Raw genomic sequence first — 21,902 nt, forward strand, 5'->3', positions numbered from 1 at the left:
GTGCGATTTTATAAGCTGCAATTTAATGTTCTTGAGCCCTGCAAAGGTTCCGTAATCGTGCATATAGAGTTGAGTTTTGCCGAAATAGTTCCCGCTGTATAAACAGACTCGTTTATATAGTCTGACGATTCCGGCTTCGTGCCCCTTGGTTTCAGACAGTATGTAAAATTTAACCTTCTGTTGCCGGATTCCTAATGACAGGTGTCGCTGCGGGCGGCTGGTCTAAATGCATTCTAATGTGTATTCTTTTTTTCTTTTTGTTTGCAGTAGTGACTGTAACAAACCCTTTCTGGAGTTGTATGAACATTGAGATTAGTCCGTATAAGACGCTGCAGCTTCTGGTCTTCTCGCCGGCTTTCATAGCGGACTCCAGGTGGAACGCATGCTTGTTTTCAATTGCTGTATTCAATATAAAGTCGCTGTTTACATGAACTCGACAGGAGCGGGTTGAGTTGAGTTATCGGGTCGAAAACCTGTTACCGGGTTCATGTAAACCCCGTCGGGTCGGGTCGAGAAGACGACGGGTCGAGTCCTGTCAACTCTCGCGCAGGGGGTGGGTTGAGTGGACTCGACCCCGCTGCAGGAAGCATGTAAACGCTGTCGGGTTGAGTCGGGGCACAGTTTGAGAGGAGAACAGTACGGCAAACTCTATAGAATGCGCGGGGTGGGGGGGGGGGGGGGGAACCGGAATTGGCCGTCTGCTAGTTCTTCGCCTCGATACGAGATGCGCCGTAATCGCCGCTCGTCAGAGCCTGTTCTGCGCTCGTCGGTTCGGGTTCATGTAAACCCGTTAGGGCCGAGTCCACTCAACTCATCTCCCGAACTCGACCCTCCGCTGTCGAGTCCATGTAAACAGGGCTACAGTCGCATTAGTACATATAATTTTTACGTTTACGTGACCACCTGGACGAGCACATTCGAGAAGCATGTATGTACAGGATTTCATCAAAAAACAAAAACAAAAAAAACAATAAGAAAACGAAGGGGGGTGGGTATGGGGCTTCATCTTTAAAGAAGGCTTCATCCTCTAAGTGCGTGTCATGCGATCTGCTACAAGGTTTTTTCAGACTGTATAGGTGGGCACCGCAACCTTTTGTCCAGTTTACACAACCTGACAATGCAACACGTTGATGAAGCATTAAGTAGGTTACGAATTTTAACCATTAATAAATTAGCTCAAAACAAGAATAAAACTATTGGTAAGTGTGTTAGTTTAATTTTTACGCCAGACTGCGTGAGCTGTGAACGAGTTTTTCTCATCGACTTCAAGAAGGAAGGAAAATATTTACGCAAACAACCATGTGCCGACATCTGGGAGTCTTGTTAGGCGCAATATTATTATTTCTCTCATTTTGTCACCTTCTTAGCCCTTCAGTTTTCGGTACGTTTCCCAACCTCTTTCCATAAAGCTAAAGCATGTCAGCGCCTTTCATACTCCTGCTAAAACAACTCTTCTTCACGAAAGTATCTCCCCCTCTCTCTATATATGTTTGCATGTATGATACGGTCAGAAGCAAACAGTCCGACTCTTGTGCACAACGGGAATTTTCCCTTCTTGTGCAGAACGGGCAAGAAAATATCGAATTTTTACGTTTGTAACTCTCTCTTAAAGGGCGTGCTTCATGCAAGCGGTCCTCCTCGCTCACTTGTTCTAAAAGCATGTTTCACAGGCGACATTCCGATATCAAGAACGTAAGCGAATCGTGTGTGCAAGAAGCATGCGGTATAGATAATATTCCATACATTATACAATCGCCCCACGTGCAGTTCTACTATATTAACCGCGTTTCCGTCTACATGATTTTGATTATACTTTTCGAACAGTGTCACTGATGCTTTGCAGCTCGGGGCCAGAAAAAGAATAATCAGATTTGTTAGGCAAAGTCGGGTCACATGAAGCTAATTCAGCATCTTTTTAAAAAACCAAGGTTCAAATTTCGGGGCGACTTTTCAATTTTAGAACACATATGGTTGCACATTTTGTACGCCCCATGTCGTTGGCTCTAAATAGCCAGTGGATCTTAATCGTTGACACTCGATCAGGTTACCCTAGTGACCGACAGGTGCTTGCATACGCCCGGCGAAGGTACCATATGCCTGGAAAATTTTCTATAGTAACAAACTTAACACGTAGCTCTTATCGCAAAAATAAATAATTTCGCACTCAAAGAGCTAGCCCGCGATGGTGTTTTTTAGAATTCCCCTCGGAGCAAGAACTAACGAGAGCAGGTTAACAAGGCAATGTCCTGTTGACTGTACTACAATTGCCAAGGGCGATAAAAGGAAGGAGAGAAAAATGGCGAGCTTTCCATTTGTAATGTTTAAGCCCCTTCAAAGGTAAATAAAAACAATATTACTACGGGTTACCACTGCGGCCATAACATTGTGACCTGAACAGCGCATTAATGAACGCGAGGACAACATTTTTCTCTTCTTTTCTACGCCAACTAACGTCGATCATGGATCACCAACAACTTTGAAACCATTTTATATCAAACTGTCTATTCATCGCCGCAAAAGCACACGGCGAATTAGCGAGCTCTTCCTTCGAACGCGTACAAGCACTAGCCAAGTGCGTTCCACGAGTAAGTGCGGGTGCAAAGTCTTCTTAATTCAATAAAGTTTTTTCACTCACTCCAAATCACAGGCGGGTCTGTACACATACACACATGTAACGCCAAAGCGCCCAAGTGCGCGGGCGGTCGCCGAACACGGGAGCCATGCCTTGTCGCTTACGAGAGCAAGGAGCGGGCGGGGAGCCAGTTTTCAGAGAATCGATCCGAGAGGAAAAAGGTGGAGAGGAGAGGGGTGCTTTCTCTCAGCCGCCCGCCGAACTCGGCTGTTAATTGCCCTTGTCTCGCTTATCGTTTGCCGGAATCTGGCGGATAAGGGCACTCCTCGCGTCGGCGGCCAAGCGTCTCGGCGAGACCGCCAGTCGCCGCCGCAAAGACCTGGTCCGAGTCGGACGGGATGGGGACTACAAATATCAAAGAAAAAAAGAGAGAGAGAGAGAGAAAACAAGGTGAAAAAACAGGGAGGGAGGGTGGAGGGGGCAGCTACCGTTGTCGTCAAACTAATTATGCAACTTCTGCGCTCTTGGAAACCGGACCCATATTATTACTTGCCAAAAAAGAAACTATTTGGACAGAAAGAAAAGCCGTCGTTCTCGCTGATCATACACGCGGGATTGCCTTTAATAAATGTGAATTTGATTACTAACTGTTTCCACAAAAATCACGTGAATGCAATTTCATTAAATTAGCAATTACTACAGGCAAGATATTTAAAATAACGCATTTATACTGCTTTTCAACGTTCTTCAAAAAAAAAAAAAAAGAAAAGCCAAAGCAAGATTGCACTATAGACACCGAATTTCTCTCTACACACTCGGCGATCAAGCGCAGAAGTCCCGGCCGGCCGCTTTTCGATGGAGGCGAAAAGCAAGGCGTCCGTGTGCTGTGCGATGTCAGCGCTCGTTAAAAAAAAACCCATTTGGTCGAAAGTTCCGCAGCCCTCCACTAAGGCGTCCTTCAACGTCTCAGTCGCTTTGGGAAGTTAGAGCCCATTATTTATAGGATATGCGCAGAGCTGTAATTCACACACAGGCCATTTTTCATAAGTCCAGTCCAGTCTGCGTGACTATATAGAGCTCGTATGCGCGACGTGCGTTTTCGGTCGAATGACGTTCTTGCACATTCACGCCCTGTCGAAAAATACTACAGAACCATGTCAAAAATACGACAGAATGTTCTGCAGTTCCGTCGTGATTTTCCTGTAGTTCTGTAGTACGTTTCTGGAGTTCTGAAGTTTTGCTGTAGTAGTTTTCTGTTGTCTTTAGTTCTGTGGTACTTTTCTGTTGTAACTGCAGAAAGCTCTGATCTTACTGCAGAAAGTTTTGTTGTCACAACAGGCTTTCTTTCAAAAACCGCACAGAAATTCTGTCGTAACAACAGAAAGTTTTCTGTAATTTTTTCCGGACCCACTCAGATCTGTCTATAGGCTTGCCGATCCTTTCTTAACACTGGCCAAACTTCCGTCACGTCGCACCGTTCCGCCCTATGCGGGGAGTATACACTCGGTGTATTTCAGCTGTGTATTTCAGCGAATGTAATTGACGTAACTAAAAAAAAAAACGGGGAGAGGGGAGAGGACTTGCTCCACCTCCAAGGACTAATGCGACAGCAACTACCACCCGTGGCTCCCCATGCAGATCCTAGCGGTGCCGGTGCACCTTATCATTTTCCGTATCGCCCGAATGACTATGAAGAAAACTGTCTCAGCTTGTGCAGAGTATATACCATATATATAGAAAGCAATATTCAATCGCTTTCAGCCGACTAAGTTCTCGTGTAATGACTGGGAAGATGATACGCCACTAAGCTACCATCGGCATGTCAGGTTGCACCACATTATTTCAATCATTACATTGTCCGTAGAAATGGGCTTCCAAAAATTATGCACTATATAGACTTGAGTCATGCGTAGCGCGCCCGACCTCGGGCCAAGGTCAGCAACGACTTACGGTTGACCTTTAATGAGCCGAAGCACAAAGTGTGGCTATAAGCAAAGACCATGCACCACTCATATGATGTCGCACCACCTTTGACCTTTCATTGGAAGTATGGCATTAAGCAAGAACATACATAAAAAAAAACAACCTGTTTTCGCAATTCTCTTTGCCTAGCGTGAGGATGATTGGATTGGATTGGATTGGTACTGAGGCTTCCCTTTTTTACCAGGTGGACCAGAAAGGTCCTAGCCAAGTCAATTCCTGTCCCGTAATGGCGCAACGCCACCAACACTATTTATCTATAGTATGCCTTAAGGCGTCGTTTGGTTGCCTCCACAGCCACAGCCCTCTTATCCCGCTGTGTCGCATCACTGTTCACCGCAGCGTCTCCTTGCGGCTGTAGCGATGGCAATGACGTGCAGTTGGTGATAATGATCATGATTATGATAATAGCGATTATAATGACGCTGCAGTTAGTGATAATGGTATTGATGGTTGTAGTGATGACAATAACGGTGCATTTAGTTGATAAATAAATAAAATAAATAATAAATAAATAATGATGATAGTAGCAATAGTGATGATGAGTATAACAACAAACGGAACCAAGCCTAACGACGCTTTCGCTTCGTCTGGGATGAACAGGGTTAAATCACGGCAATCTTTTTTTTTTTTCTGAACATTTTTTTTCTTGGCGATTGGTTATTAAGGACGACTTGCTTTACGAACTATTTTTCTCGGGAACCAAGCTGTCCATATATGCGAGGAATGGCTGTACTGTCGCAGAGCTCAAGTAAAAATGGGTGAACTACGCGAAACGATAAGTATGTGTCTATTGCAGGTGGTCGCCTCGGCCCACTGATTATAGTATAAACGGGTTCTTCGGGGTGCGCAAATACATACGCATGAACGGTCGTCCATGTGCAGATCGTGCATGCAAGAGGCCTTGTCAATGACGCTCTCTCGACTTCGCGTATATAAATAAACCTGTCTTGCTCACGTGTAGCCACTGTTTGTGTCATGGCTCGCGCAGTCACGAAGGCCCAGGCGCTCCAGCGTTGACATCTCAATCTAGGCGGTAAAAGCCTCCTACCGCGCAGCATCAAACGAGTCGAGCGACATGTTTAGCAACCACGAAAGCAAGCAGTATTTGGTGTTTCACTTCCTTCTTGCATAAATTTGTTGCAATGAGTACGGGGTATTGTTTTAGATGCCGAATTATGCCTTAAGTCACGCGAATACTTCCAAATATATGTACTAATTTATATGATTTGTAGAGAAGGAAATCGACAACATCGGCAGCCGGCCCGGCGATCTCTGGAAATATATGCATTGCCTCTATCTCCTTTATCGGGACTATAGTCTCAATTCAAGCGGCAACGATGGCGCTAAATGTGTGGGTGACGTGATATAATTCACGTGACCAACTTATACACGTGGACAGATCGTATATGCCGTCAAAGTATATACACCGTATACCTGCGAACGCTCAACGCAATGAAACAAAACGCAAATGGAACGTTATCTTCGGGAACGATGCACCGCATGTATTGCGGAAGCCGCTTTGATATGTATTAGTGCGTTTTTTATACCTTCGCTAACTGCATAACTGCATAAGGGCACAAATTTAGCGAACAATGGTGACTAACGCTTCCTGAACGGCATGTGCATCTTGCTGATGATGTCCATGCAGCCCGGTTTTTACCGTCAATCCGAAGTTTCCAACAACGCATCTTCAAGCTACAGGCTCTTCTAAACAAAGTCAAAATAGCTGCACCAGTGAAAACTGAACATTAGGAATGTGCACAGCTATTCATTGCTTTAAAAGTAAGTGAAATACGTTATTGACCACCTATATTAGCTCGGAGCGCCATATTTGGGGATTTTTAGTGTCGCTACTGTATACAAGCAAGGGCCTTACTGATAGCAATTTGCCTCCGGTGAACCTCTCTCCGCCTTTCTTGCCATGTGACACATCTATTCGTCCATAAGGCAAGTTTTGCAAATGATTTATATATGCCTGATATCCAGTTCAGCTCCTCCACCTCTCCTCTCTGAAGACCATAGTCGAAGTCAAAAGGACTCAGAGCATCGTACAGCGTCTTTTAAAGACTTTGGTCGAAAACAACGTGAAGCCAAGCTGCAGAATTAAAAAAAATATGTATATTGCGTTTTGGCTACCAGCACGGAGTACATTTTCACAATGAAGAGGTCACTAAGGTTTCTTTGTATCGGCGCGCATGATCGAGAGCTTGTTATTAGTATTGATTATATGCATGTACACATCGATACCGACGTATTAAGCTGGAAATGAAGTCGCATTGCGCAACAAAGGCTTCTCTCTTTTCTCTACCTACCCTTGCCGCTGTCTGTGATCGCTGGTGCCATCTAACACCGTTAGCAAGCTTTTGTGCAGTACACAAGCGCAGGCTACCAAGTGCGATCTCCAAGCCTAGAGAGGGAAAGCAGGGACAAGGAGCAGGACTGCTGTCGAAACCTCAGCCTCCCAGTCAGTTAACGCAACCAGAGGCTGGTTTCGGTGCTCAGAATATACAGCAAAAAAAAAAAAAAAAAAAAAAAAAAAAAGAACTCGATTTTTTGACTGATACGAATTACGAACACAGTTTGACAGCAGTGGTGACGTCAAGATAGAAGGAATGATAGCCCTCGAAAATTGATTTTCCTTATAACCCCCCCCCCCCCTCTTCCCTTCCGTTCTCCCTGTTGCTACCGTACCTCCATGACCAGAATTTCCTATATATATATATACAGCCTCAGTTCTTACCGCGTGTCGATATATGGACCGGCACCGGTATACGATTGTTCGAAGATATACAGTATCCCCCTCTTGCTCTTTTTCTCTATACGATGGATTGAGTAATAGACCTCCTCTCCGAGCTCGATGAGTACATAAGGTATTACAACAAAAAGCAGCGTACAGAGGGACGCAAATCAACGGCCCCTCTAGCGAGCGCGCGACCTACTCAGCGCAGCCATGCAGTGGGATGCACTTATGTGTCATTATGGCAACCTTCGATTACGGGGTGTCCGCTGGCTGTCTTCGCAGGCGCACGCGCCCGCCGATACGCGGCGAACAATAAATGGCACACGATGCGCTGGACAAAAAGGAATGAGAGAAAGAGAGAGAGAGAGACCGAGTAACAGTGCGGAAGCGATGCAGCAATTACTCGGGCGCATCACTGCCACACAGGGCGCGCACTCCATGGTGATGCCTTCTCTTCCGTCCCTACTTAGCCTCGGTGCAGGCGCATGCGTAGAGGAATCCTGCAGTCGCGAACCGGGGTTGTCGCATCCACTACTAATAGAAAGTTTGCACCTACAATACAGTGGCGGCCATTTTGTGGCGCATACGCATGAAGCACAGCGAAAGGCTGCAGGCACACCTAATAAGCTTACCGTTATCTGCTCCAGCTTGCACTGCTGAACCCTGCTCTACACCACAAAATGGCGCCCGTGACCTCACTGTAATGTCTCCTATTGGGTGTATACTCTACGAAATATGCACACCTTGCCTGCAGCAGACGCCGATCGAAGCGTGTCGGACAGAGCCGCGATATATACAATTTCTATGCTAAGTATACTCGTGATTTATACTTTGCGAGGCTGCTTAAGCCGCGGTACTTCAATGGCCATGACGAGCGCGTCAGGAAGTCAGCGGAAAATCAAGAGCACTGCTTCTGCTCCCCCATTGGCCCTATATAACAGCTGGTGGAGAAGAGATGAGGGGCAAGGGGAAAAGCGTCGGGGTGCAGTGGAGTGGAGAGGAGGAGGTAATCACTAAGTGTCGAGGCGTTCCGCAACGCCCGCTTTATGGGGCTGGCGGGAATGGTGGTTGATCGTACATGGCGTGTAGGGGGATTCCAAGTAACGACTGCATGCTGTTCGCAAAGTACTCCGCCTTGCGAACGTTAACTGCACGAAGCCCCGCACTGCAATTTGTCTTTCTGTCTCGTTTTAGAGCTTCTTTCACACTCGCGTGAGTATTAGGACCTCATCAGTAATCGTCGCATTATATATGCACGCGTGAAGTTTACGTTGTATATGCCGTCACTTAAATAATATGGCGCTTAGCTTGAATTGCTGAAGTTGAGAGGACTGCACATTCTTGCAGACTGTCGCTCAGATTTTGTTTCGTTGGAGCTCTCTCGGCAATAAAGACGAATCTGCTAAAACCTACGGTCTTAATGAATTAGTTTCAAAATACATAGCTCTTAACCGACAATCGGGATCTCAGGTTGCGGTTAACGTCAGATGGCGCGTGCTTCAATATCTCGTCTTACCTAATTTCATGCCTTTTTTCTGCAACCATGTCATATGACGTTAAGAAGATTATGCTACAGGGTATTCTAAAGCTGTCTGTCACGGTTCTTGTGAAACATGGAATGGCGCTCTTCGTCATGTTCTTCAATAAGCAAAGACAAAAACAGAACCCCGACTACAGATGTAGTCGTCGAATACATTCATTATGGGGGCATATTAAGAAAACACGAAACATATGTTCCTTTTTTGTGTTTACCCTATATAAAATAACTGCCACCGCGCAGCATATGTGTACACAGTCTACGGCAGCCATAAGATTGGCAGATCCCTGCAGCATGACACAGACTAAGCGCGGCAATTAGTACTTGCACGCATTTAGCAACCATCTATACGATAAATGATGAATGCCAAATGATTTCGCCTCCCCTCACCTCCTTTACTTTTTTTCTTTTTTTTTTTTTTCATTCGGGACATTGCCTCTAAAAGAACAAATACACGTGTGATCATCGTACGCGCTTACGAAAGTCAAGTGCGATATGAAAAGACGTCCACTCCGTCATTAGCTGGTCTTCACAAGCGCGTCCCTTTGTTACTGCGGCAGCTACTCGGCCAGGTTTCACGGCGGGGGTCAACGACGCCGCTACAGTTATGCGCGTCCCCACGGAATGGCCTCCACACGTATTCGAAGCAGGCACTTCGGCGAGGTCTTCGTCGCCTGGATCGATTGAGCCGTAAACCTGTCCACGCTGGTGGGCTTGTTTGCACGCTACAAGGTGTGCTCCATTCTGTTTATTGCGCCATATAAGGGTGGATGGAGCTTCGGATGTACGTAAAGCTGCGCAGAGGGCTTCTTGGTACCGCGACCTCTCAGCTGCTTCTTTTACCCCTTTCTACTTAGTTTCCGCGCATGCCTTCGTCATCTTCGTACATTTTATTACGTCATATCTATGAAAAATAATAATAAATTTGCGATTCTAGTTTGTTTAGCAGCAAAGAAGTTTGCAGAATGTTTGTATACCATCTGCACCATTTTCCCGCCCGAACCCTCTACTATTGCGACCGCTGCCCATGAGCAGCCTCCGGAACCACGCAGCAAATATCAGAGGGCGTGTTCTCCGACCCCATATAGCTCAATCATCGCTGTCGCATAAAGCTCGGCGCTTTGAATTCCTCTAATATGACGAACAGAGTCGTCATCGTTTACTTGACGAACAGAGTCGTTATCGTTTACTTCAGGGCCAGTTTCGTATACAGCTCCCTGCTAGGGGAAAAAAAAAATCAAGAAAAAACAAACAAATAAACAAACAAACAAACTATACTTGTGGCGAACACAATGGCGCTAAATTGGACATTTGTTGCCGAGTGTATGGAAGCATGCCGGAGATTGCCCTCGTCAAGTGTGCCACGTGCACTCGCGGATCACGTGAGTGCGCAGTTGCTGAACACCAACCCCGAAAAACAGAACCTATACTCCACAGAAAGCCCCCTCATGAGCAGTCGGCCTCGGAACACATGGCTCTATAAATGGACCTCACACAAAACTCGAACATCGACACTCTGCTAAATCTTTCGCCTCCTATGCAGCTCGTGCAAACGTGTACGCCATCCTCGTGCAGGTGCGGTGCTGCTGCGAGTTTATATATACTTATACACGTACATGCGCGGGTGGGCGCATAATCCACCACGTGAACTTCGTCTTCGCAGGAGGTCTTTCACGGCACGTTGAAAAAGACTCCATTCTTCTTTCCCCGTTTTTGTGGAGTGAGCGAAAGCAATCACACTTTCGGACGGACCGCTTCGAAGGTACACACGCGAGTCAACATAGCCTCCTCAGAAGCAGCATCCACGGATCGAGAAAAGGCCATGCTCTTCCTGCCTGCCACGTGCACGGCGCTGGTCGCTCAGGTACAACACGGCGTGTTGCTGCAGCTTGGCCGAGACCGAGGTAAAGAGGCCAGCTGATTCCATAAGGCTACCAAAGGTACACATGGCGCCTCCCATGAAGACCCGGCGAAAGGGGCCGTCGCGTATCGACTCCACTTATGTCTCGTCCTTTAAAAATGAGTGCGGCTACAACTTCACCTGCGTTACTGGAATACCTGTAACCAGTTGACCAGCGACGATTAAGGTCTGCCGAGTTTCTTTCTTACGCTGAACGCATATGCGTTACCCACTTTAAATATGACATAATTTTGGGAGATAAGCATTTAGACACAGCGCGGCGCCAGCCTGGTCGTTGGCTTGACGCTTCGTGGCAACGCAGCTCACACCAAGATCGAGATGCTTGGAGAATCACAAACACCACTCATTATACGAAGGGCTTTCGGAGGACTTTCTTCGGGGTTCGCTATACGTGCGTGCGACGACTCCGGAGAGGTTGACCTGACCTGCCCAAGCCTATACTATACAACTATACATACGTCACGTTTTTAGAGTTCCTAGTTAAGGAGGCTATGCTTTTTTTTTTCTTTTTCGCTCTCTTTTATCGCCTGCAAGAAAGATGTCTGAAGATAGTGCGTCCTTTCGCACTTTTGTTTTCTTTCTCTTGTGTAGGTACAAAACGGGTTCGTTTGCACTCCAGTATAGCCAGTAGTCCAGGATCGCGCGTGTTTTATCTGATATCAAATGTATAGCACGCATTATCGGTAGACAGCCGGGACTGTTTTGCGAGAGAACCGCCCTGTAGGCTATTAACGCATGCACGCAAATTACTATTCTGGAAGCGTGCGTGCATATTTAAAACTTCTTCTTATAGTTCGAGCACTTTGAATTCAATTTGAAGTCTTTTCCGGAAGAGAGTTATGGAGTGAATCGAATGCAACATTCGACACAGCTCCATAGGGAAGGAGATGGGCGGTGAAAATTTGTCATGCACAGTTGCACTCAATTATTATTGAAATTCTAAGTCAATAGCAAATTAAACTGCAGCGTGCGTCTCGTTTAGCTCACATCGTAATCAATTATTTCGAGCTACAATATTAGGTCACTTGCGCAGCGATTTACCGAGTAGTGCTTAGCATCACAGATGTATACTACTTGCGGTTCCTGAATGACAGCCTGCAAGCAGCTTTCCCCTTAATTGATCTGCTTGTATATATATATATATATATATATATATATATATATATATATATATATATATATATATATATATATATATATATATATATATATATATATATATATATATATATACAAGCAGATCAATTAAGGGGAAAGCTGCTTGCAGGCTGTCATTCAGGAACCGCAAGTAGTATACATCTGTGATGCTAAGCACTACTCGGTAAATCGCTGCGCAAGTGACCTAATATTGTAGCTCGAAATAATTGATTACGATGTGAGCTAAACGAGACGCACGCTGCAGTTTAATTTGCTATTGACTTAGAATTTCAATAATAATTGAGTGCAACTGTGCATGACAAATTTTCACCGCCCATCTCCTTCCCTATGGAGCTGTGTCGAATGTTGCATTCGATTCACTCCATAACTCTCTTCCGGAAAAGACTTCAAATTGAATTCAAAGTGCTCGAACTATAAGAAGAAGTTTTAAATATGCACGCACGCTTCCAGAATAGTAATTTGCGTGCATGCGTTAATAGCCTACAGGGCGGTTCTCTCGCAAAACAGTCCCGGCTGTCTACCGATAATGCGTGCTATACATTTGATATCAGATAAAACACGCGCGATCCTGGACTACTGGCTATACTGGAGTGCAAACGAACCCGTTTTGTACCTACACAAGAGAAAGAAAACAAAAGTGCGAAAGGACGCACTATCTTCAGACATCTTTCTTGCAGGCGATAAAAGAGAGCGAAAAAGAAAAAAAAAAGCATAGCCTCCTTAACTAGGAACTCTAAAAACGTGACGTATGTATAGTTGTATAGTATAGGCTTGGGCAGGTCAGGTCAACATTTTTCTCTTCTTTTCTACGCCAACTAACGTCGATCATGGATCACCAACAACTTTGAACCCATTTTATATCAAACTGTCTATTCATCGCCGCAAAAGCACACGGCGAATTAGCGAGCTCTTCCTTCGAACGCGTACAAGCACTAGCCAAGTGCGTTCCACGAGTAAGTGCGGGTGCAAAGTCTTCTTAATTCAATAAAGTTTTTTCACTCACTCCAAATCACAGGCGGGTCTGTACACATACACACATGTAACGCCAAAGCGCCCAAGTGCGCGGGCGGTCGCCGAACACGGGAGCCATGCCTTGTCGCTTACGAGAGCAAGGAGCGGGCGGGGAGCCAGTTTTCAGAGAATCGATCCGAGAGGAATATATATATATATATATATATATATATATATATATATATATATATATATATATATATATACAAGCAGATCAATTAAGGGGAAATGAGGGTGCTCGTTGTAATACATGAAGGAATGAAGCCAACAGTCCGCGAGGCCAAGGAAAGCGTTGGGGGTGGTACTTTATGTATTTTTTTTTAATGTTTACTTGGATGATCACAGAGATTAGTAATGTAATCTGTTTAGGGGAAAGATAATTAAACACAAAGTAGAAGAAAAAACAACGTGCCGATGGTGGAAACCGAACTAACGACCTCCGAATATCGCGTCCGGTGCTCCTCAGTCCCCCCTGCTACTTGCTTGGGTATTTATGTTGTCTGTATACGAACCTTGAGAGTGTTCATATATATATATATATATATATATATATATATATATATATATATATATATATATATATATATATATATATATATATATATATATATATATATATCAAAGAACTGTTACAAAATGAATGTATCCAAAGTGCAAGTACACGGCCTTTGAAATAAAGCTTCTCATAAAATGTCTTTGTCAAAAGTGCAGAGCCCAGGGAGTCTGCTTTTGAGCCACTTCGTGCGGCTTCTAATAAATTTCCAGTGTTTCGAAACTCTTGATAGCAAGAAGAGTTTTCGTGCTAACCTCGCCTATAGAAAGGACCTCCGCTAATGCTAAATCAGCGTCACTACACGGCTCAGAAGCAGACCTCCTGTACTCTACACTTTTGACAAAGACTGTACTAGTATACAGTGAGGGATGTGTTATTTGCACATGTAGTATCCACATTCATTAGTATAGCTTTTCAGGTTAACTTCGTTTCTTAGTTCTGCAAATGCTAACAAGTAGCTTAATTACCAACAAAGTCAATCAAATATTGAATCCTCATATCCATGAGTTCATCTTGGGAGCACCTGAAGTCGATACATGAAACAGCTGTGTGTGTGTGTGTGTGTGTGTGTGTGTGTGTGTGTGTGTGTGTGTGTGTGTGTGTGTGTGTGTGTGTGTGTGTGTGAGAGAGAGAGAGAGAGAGAGAGAGAGAGAGAGAGAGAGAGAGAGAGAGAGAGAGAGAGAGAGAGAGAGAGAGAGAGAGAGATTAATTTAATGATAAGAAAGGTGGAGAGGTCGGCCGGCGGTAAAGAGACCCTTGCCCTATACTACACACTGGGGAAAGAGAAGAGGAAGTTAAAGGAGAGTTAGGGTGCGTGAATGGCCGACTACCTGCCTGCTGACTCTGTTAAAAGGTAAAGAGGCAGCCATGGCTTTTAGCAGCAGCTGCCCATCGTAGATCGGTTCCAGTGTGCGAGCGGCCGAGCAGGGCTTGTGAAGATGATGCGGACGCAAGTGACCTCTGACCTACCGCGCCGTTCACAGGCACCGCCACGCGAGCTAGCAAACAGTCGCGAGCGTACACGAGCTAAGGAGTTGTGCACTGGCTTGAGAAGCTTCGAAGGCACATAAACAGGCCTGAACCTCTGTGAGCACCGGGGAAGCATCCCGGTGAAAAGACTTGCCGCCTGCAGGTCCAAGGAGGAGCCTAGAGAGGGACCTCCGTGGCCGGCGGCAAACATCCTCCGCGATGAGGAGCATTTGGCGGACAAACAAGCTCAGCGCCGTGGGAACAAAAGGGAACGAACGAGGAGCAAAAATTCGAATTTTTTTTTCTTTTTCCCAGTTTTCCTACCCTCCTCTACTGCGCAAACGCGGGCAAGGAAAGATAAATGTGGCGAAACGGCGAAAAGAGTGCCGACTTTCAGAAGATTGAACCCGATCCGAACGCTCACGCTGTAGAGAGAAGCGCGGTCATATATAGGCGGGTGTTGTTGACTTCGAGAGCAGGAAACTGAAGGCACCGATATTTACCGAGTGCCGTATTTTTGCCTTCCGCGGCTCTATACTCCGAGGCTTTAGCGGTAAGCACAGAGGTCTTAGTGAGGGAGCTCGAACCTTAGAAGTGCAAGCAAACTCTGTCCCTCGTGAGAACGAAGGGAAAGCCCACGCGGCAGCCTTTTGCCGCGTGCGGAGTTCTCCGTCTCATGTTTGTGCGCGTGCTCGCTTGAGCCGGGTTGTTATGGGATGGAGAAGGCACAGCAGGTAGGAGAGAGAGAGAGAGTTGGCGGCGGAGGAACCGTCGGAGGAAAAAAGAACGGGGGAGATCAGGAGGACATCGGTGCGATGAAGACGCAAACACGGCTTCTCGTGAGAACATGCAGCGCTCACTTTGGATTAAGAGGCATGCCATGCTCGTCCCGGGGCGGGCTTGAGCGGCACCGCTTTCTGCCGTTTTTGCGAGACTGCAACTTTAATCGACTGTGCGTCCGTACGTGCGTGCGTGCGTGTGCGCACGCACGTGTGTTTGAGAGAGAGAGAAAGTGGGGAGGATTGAAAAAGAGGAGGGTGATGAATACCTGCCGGGCATTGCGAGCAGCGTTTAATGCTCACCTGTACCACTGTACACATGCTTTGGGAAAAGACCACAAGTATGTTATATGAGAACTTCCATAATTTGGCTCGCCTGAATGGACTACTTGTGGCATCACAGAGACTGTGGACCATACATTATTGGTGTGCCCAGTGTATGCGGGCGAAAGAAGTGTGCTAGCCGCTTCCTTGAAGCGTTTGGACAAGAGACCTTTGTCGGAGGAACTGCTGCTGGGCGCTTGGCAGGACAAGGGGAAGAGTGTCCAGGCAGTGCGTGCTCTTTGCCGTTTTTTGTGCGCCGGCGGGCTTGATTCGCGCTTGTGAGGCAAGCTATTGTGTCTGTATATATATTTCATATGCCTTCTCCCACATCGTCACCTATCATGATCTTCTTTCTTCTCCCCTTCCCCAGTGCAGAGTAGCAGGCCAGATTTGAATTATTCTGGCCAACCTCTCTGCTTTTCCTTTCAATAAATCCATCTATCTATCTATATCCATAATTTGGTATAATGTGGAACCTAGCCAATCATTTTGCATGACTGTTGCACTTATGAGCTTCACGAATCGCAATGCCAGATTGAAGAAAAAAAAAAGTATCCATAGAAGTGCTGGTGCTGAAACGAGCGACGCAGTTCCGTACGCTGATCGATTTTTCGTAATTCCGTACTAAGTAGTATAACTATAGCGAACAAAATACACGCTGCCGAGGATGGAAAAAGAGGGGAAGCATGAAGCACTCACGAAGCCGTGCTTGTCAGAGATGTTATTGGTGAGCTTGAGCTTGTGGAATGAGACCACCTTCTGCATCCACTGCTCCCCCGTGGAAGGAGAATCGGGGTGGATGTACATCCGCTTGGGCATCTCCGGGTCCGCCTTGCCGGCAATCATCCACCGGCTGTTATGGAACTTGTACCGGCAGTCGTCGGCGGCAACGATGTCCATGAGGAGGATGTACTTCGACTTCTTGTCCAAGCCAGAAACTCGCACCTTGTAGGCGGGGAACATGCGCCTGCGGAAGATGGAATAGAGGAAAGAGCAGAGTTTAAACACAATACCGTATCCACGGTTGTGGTGCAGCAGCGAGTCACATAACAGCCTCATGCAGAATAGATCTCGCGTTCGAAATAATCCACCCAGAAGATACGCATTAGATCTACTATATCCTGCTGACAACCGCAATCGTTGCAATCATCCTGTCGCATGCTCCATGCGTATAGCTCCATACGTATAGCTCCATGCGTACAGCTGCGTACACCTATGCATGCAGCTACATAATCAGCCCTCCCGACATGTGAGAGAGGGCGGCAACGATCAATACAGATCGATCATGCGCGTTCGTCTTGCAAAAAGTCTTCCTGTTCTTGTCCCGACCGCACACTAACGGTAACATGTGCTCATAACCATGGCAGACAAGAAAAAAAAAACGCATGCACTGCACTTAACTGCACTGTCCTGCACTGCTCGGTATGATGCACTGTATTGCACTCTCCGGTGCCATGCATCTGGCTTATCGAGCGAACAGCACATATGGGTGTGCGAGCGTTCAATAGAAAACTTTACTGCCAATTTCGCAAAATACGCGAAACAAATTTTGCCCGCAGCTTTTATTCAAGCTGACCGATCCTTGAAAGCGTGATCATTCACGTAGTGATGCGCATGGTAAGTAATATAGTCCATGTATGCGACGCGGTCAGAATGCCTAAAGAAATTGGTATAATAGGTATCGCCTAAGTCAAAGGGAAGGAAGTTTGATCAAACTTATGTAGGCATACGTCATAAGCCACATAAGCTACTATACGCCATATTTAAACCTTAGAGCAGAGGAAAAAAGAAAATTACGTACTGAGTCATGTAATACATGTTGTTTCTTGCTATATAAACACCTATAAAAGCTGATATAAGGTCTAGCAATGTTCGACAAGCATGTAGACCTCTAATAAACGTCGTCGAGTTTGCAATTTGCTACTCAAGTTCCCAGATGCCCCACTTTCTCGACAGCAAAGCTCAAGTACACAACAGAAATATGTTTTGGCCAGTGTGGACGCGACGAAGCATTTCAGAGCACGCGGCAATGCGAGATGAACTTTGAACAACGTCAGGAAAACTTGCGAGCGAACTGCTGAATATCCACTGCAGAAATGGGAAAGCCTGAGCTTTGCTGGTGCACACGGTACATCGCGGGCCCCTTAATTGTCAAATTGTTTTGCTAGGAAAGCCAGGGCTGGTGCCGCACAGTAGAAATTTGCTTTCCTTGCGTCGACCGTTAGCAGTTGCGTTTCGATGGAGTAAAGTGAAGAGGCGTCTGTGTGCTGTGCTTTTGTTGTTGTGGCTGTAGGAAGAAGGAAAAGAAAATGCACGGGCCTGCTACTGGCTCTGTAGCTGAGCTACCTCCGCTGCCTCGTGCAGACAGAAGAGAAAATGGAGAAGAAAGAAAAAGCAGAGGGCGAGAAAGACGCGCGCCGCAACAGCCGTCGTCCACCACCGAAGCGGTGGCGAGTGCAATGACGGCCTACAACAGATAAAAATCGGTGGCTCGCTAGCCCTCGTCGCAAGCGGCGTTGACCTACCGTCCCAGCCCCGTAGGGCCAGGAACTGCCACCATTCACCATCTCCGCCTCTGTGTGTGTGCTGTGCATTTCAGTCCCTAGGTGGTTGAAATTACTCCGCAGCCCTCCACTACGGCACACCTCTCTCTCCCATCTGCCTCCGTTTCCTTAGGGCGCGATTCAGGTGTCCACAGAAAGTGCGACAGATACTGCGCCTTTTCTTTCCTGACAACCAAATTATTGTCAGAAACACATCCACTTCCGGTTGGCGTGTCGTCACATCCATTGTGTGTCGACATTAGTCGTATTGCTAATGTCAACGTAAGTTTAATTTTACTTTGGCACTAATTAACTAGGCGTCCGTGTGCTGTGCGATGTCAGCGCACGTTAAAGATCCCCAGGTGGTCGAAATTACTCCGTAGCCCTCCGCTACGGCCCCCCTTTCTCTCTATCCACTTTCACTCCCACCTTCATCCCTTCCCTTACGGCGCGGTTCAGGTGTCCACAGAGCAAGTGTGACAGATACTGTGCCTTTCCCTTCCTATGAACCAACTTTTTTAATTAACTAAACCTATTGATAATTTTTTTCAACATCCTCATATCATCCTTTATAGATCACAACCATTCGCTTGATCCTAACTCTTCTGAGAACGACACGACGACCGCGGACATGTTTTGCGAACACAACCTTGCCGACATAGCCATATGCTTTCGAATCCTGTCTACTATCCTTGCCCAACTCGATCACGCATTGCCCTCGACTGAGTTGATATATATTCAACATCTAGCAAAATTAAACACACGCAGCAATGGAGCGAAATAAGCATTCTGTTCGTGAAAAACGTAGTGATGATGTCAGTGCTATGCAGTAGTACATCGAGGATGGGTGGTTACCACTCATACGCCGATGTCATTAATGCAGTCCACCATGCATGAATGCAGCCAGAGGCGATATGAAGATACGTACATATCTTTCGTTCTGCCACGCGCGGTGGCTCAGTGGTTATGGTGCTGGATTGCTGAACACAGGGGAGCGGGATCGCATCCCAGCAGCGGCGACCATGCTTTTCGGTGGAGGCGAATAACCAGGAGCCCGTGTACTGTGCTTTGTCAGTGCGCGTTAAATAACTCCCGGTAGTAGAGATTTCCCGAGCCCTCCACTACTGTGTAGCCTTAGTCACTTTGTAGCCTGAGTACAAACCAAATAAAACCAAACTACATTTCGCCCCGCCGTGGTGGTGCAGTGGTTAGGGCGCTGGACTACTGTGCCCAATTAAGGGTGTGAGGTCGAATCCCGGCGGACCCACCCCCGCGGGGGAGGACCTGGGAGGACTGGGAGACCCTGCTGCGCTCGGAGGACCCGGCCGTGCAGACCATCGCTACCGGCCGGGTTACCAGTGTTATGAGCCTGAGGAACATAAACACCTGAATTTCCGTGGGGCCGTGCGGAGACCTATAGGGACCTGCGCGCCCTGAATTATATACGTCTAATAAAGTTTTTCTGTCGGTGTGTCGAATCCCGGCCGCGGTGGCCAATTTAAGATGACCCCGAAAGGCAAGGCGTCTGTGTACCGTGTGATGCCAGTGCACGTTAAATAACAGCAGGTGGTTGAAATTTCCGGAGCCCCCCATATTACGGCTTCTCTCATAGCCCGAGTCGCTTTGGGACGTTAAAACTCCACAAAAAGAATCAAACCAAACCATATTCCGTTCGAAGTTTTTCATATGACGTTTATTAAAAAAAAAAAAAAATAAGGGATGCTAAGCAGCTTTGACTGCTCGCGACTGCGTTTCCCACGCCAGTCTGGTCGGCGAGATGCATCTGTCTACATGGGCGGAGAAAACGCTCGTGAAGCAGATCCTCACAGCACGAAAGCCGTGACGGAGCAAACGATCGCTGCGCGCCTGTAAAAAGCAAACACGACAGCCTGCGTTGTCGTTCATGCGCACATATTAACGAGACAGACGGTTCATCAGGCGACTTGAAGGCCGAATTCAAGCGAGCTGTGCGTACGTGAAGCGTGCATAGTGAAAACCTGCGACTCATGGCTTCGGCGACCGTGGATCTAACAGGACCGGATGTGCTCCCGTCAACAGTGGCGGGCGCCGGCGATGGAGGAGGCAGCCAGCGTTGGCAGATGCTGTCTGCGGGACAGGCCAAACGTTTACAGACAAGTGCATCAGCACACGCGTGTGCCACCGCAAATACAGCAAGGGGGGCTATAGAGGGAAGAGGGACTCATTAGAAGCGTCCCGCCGAATTAGCCGAGGCAGCTCGCAGCCATCATCACGACTCAATGGCGATCGAGCTACCCACGTAATTGTGCGCAGACGCCGCCGCGCAGATCAGGCCGTGAACGGGAGCTGTCACGCATGCCTTCGAAGAAGGTCGCGCGCGGGCGCAGTGACCGCAGCGTGGAGCATGCACGTCGAAGATGCGAGAGCGTGCTGCCCAAGGGTTATCGCACGGAGAGGGCAAGGCTTGCTATAAGGCATCTTGCAAATGCTTGCGAAGAAAGCGTGACATATATGCTTTGTTTCTTTTAGAGCCGGGCTTGTTTCTTGAAATTCATGGCGAATTAACGCTCGTGATTAATATCACGAGTCCACGACATACTATATTACTACAACTTAATATCAGTCACATCTATATGTGACTGATATTAAGACCGGCAACATTCAGCGTTGCAGCATGCACTCATATTTCGCCGCGACATGGGCGAATAACTGATGTCCCGAGTCGTTAAGGGCCTCTGCATGTGGTAGTCTGAAAATATTCATATCGCTTGAAGTACTCAGTTCGGATGCGTACTTAAAGTACGTGGACACCGGATGATGTTATCGGTAGTATTACCTGCATCCATGTATACATAGCCTCTTACATATATGCGTGGGCTGAAGTGTGCGCAGGAATGACTGGATTCTCGCTCTTTTGGCACGACTAAACTTTCAGCGCGAGATACTGAGTCTAGTATTGTGGTACCATCGCTTTTCTTGATATGTTCTTTGTTGTGAACGGTGCCCGCGGCCGCTAAAGGCATCGCAAATAACAGTGCTATCATTCCTGTCGTTATTTTGACTACAAAGAGCGCATTAACGCTAACCAGGTTGATTAATGTAGTATATTTAATTGGTTTTCCAATCGCCACAGTGTGCCCCAAAAGCCACTAATTATTTAAGCTGATAAGCATTTATGAAACTGCATTTGATTTCAAACAGAAGCGAACAGACGTTAAGTGTATATAGCAAGCAGTGCCTCGTGTGGACAAATAAATGAAAGCCAGGCCAAACAATTCTTATCGTTATTGGTGGCAACATTAGTTTACAGTGTACACAGTAGCGTTGACTGTTGTGCGCAGGACCTGCTGAACCTGATGCTATAGGGCATTAAAAAAGTAGAACCGAAAAAGCAAAGTAGACGCGAGAAATTGACAAGGCGTGCGGATCGAGACGGGGTTTCGGAGGCGAGACGAATAGAGCCAATCTCTCCATCTATACGTGCGTCATCGGCGACAGAAAGGCGATATAGGCGACCATAGGCGGCCACGTATTGGAGTGCGAAGCCGACACATCAACTCCGAGACAAGCCGGGTCGGGACAAACGTCACGTCGCTAAAAAACACTTAGGTCCAAATGACACGCTGCCGCACGCCAGAGCGGAGAACGTGAGATCACGGAGCTGTCGGAAATTGCACGGTGCGGAGACAAGTGTGCGCGCCTAGCTGGGGGCGGGTCGAAGCGCCGCCGCCCGCCACGATGTGGAGCTGCGCCCAACGTGACGGCTGTCGCGAGCCGTCGCGAAAGCGAGCAGAGAGATAGCACTGGCAGAAAAGAACGTCGGGCGTGGAAAT

General features: G+C 47.0%; 1 protein-coding gene across 2 annotated transcripts in view; it reads right to left on the reverse strand.

The window, feature by feature from the left end:
* The window catches only part of LOC146197157 (uncharacterized), a 117,165-nt gene that overhangs the window by 67,448 nt on the left and 27,815 nt on the right, over nucleotides 1-21,902 (reverse strand). The window contains exons 2-3 of one of the 2 annotated variants that reach the window (XM_084598929.1): nucleotides 16,247-16,514; nucleotides 13,402-13,404 (exon numbers count right to left, since the gene is read on the reverse strand). In XM_084598929.1, the coding sequence (XP_084455055.1) occupies nucleotides 13,402-13,404; nucleotides 16,247-16,514 (271 nt within the window). The remainder of the gene's footprint in view (nucleotides 1-13,401; nucleotides 13,405-16,246; nucleotides 16,515-21,902) is intronic. The other variant, XM_084598928.1, reaches the window with a different exon arrangement.

Source organism: Amblyomma maculatum, chromosome 3, assembly GCF_055883805.1.
Source record: "Amblyomma maculatum isolate TAMU_Amacu chromosome 3, ASM5588380v1, whole genome shotgun sequence".
Lineage (NCBI taxonomy): Eukaryota > Metazoa > Arthropoda > Arachnida > Ixodida > Ixodidae > Amblyomma > Amblyomma maculatum.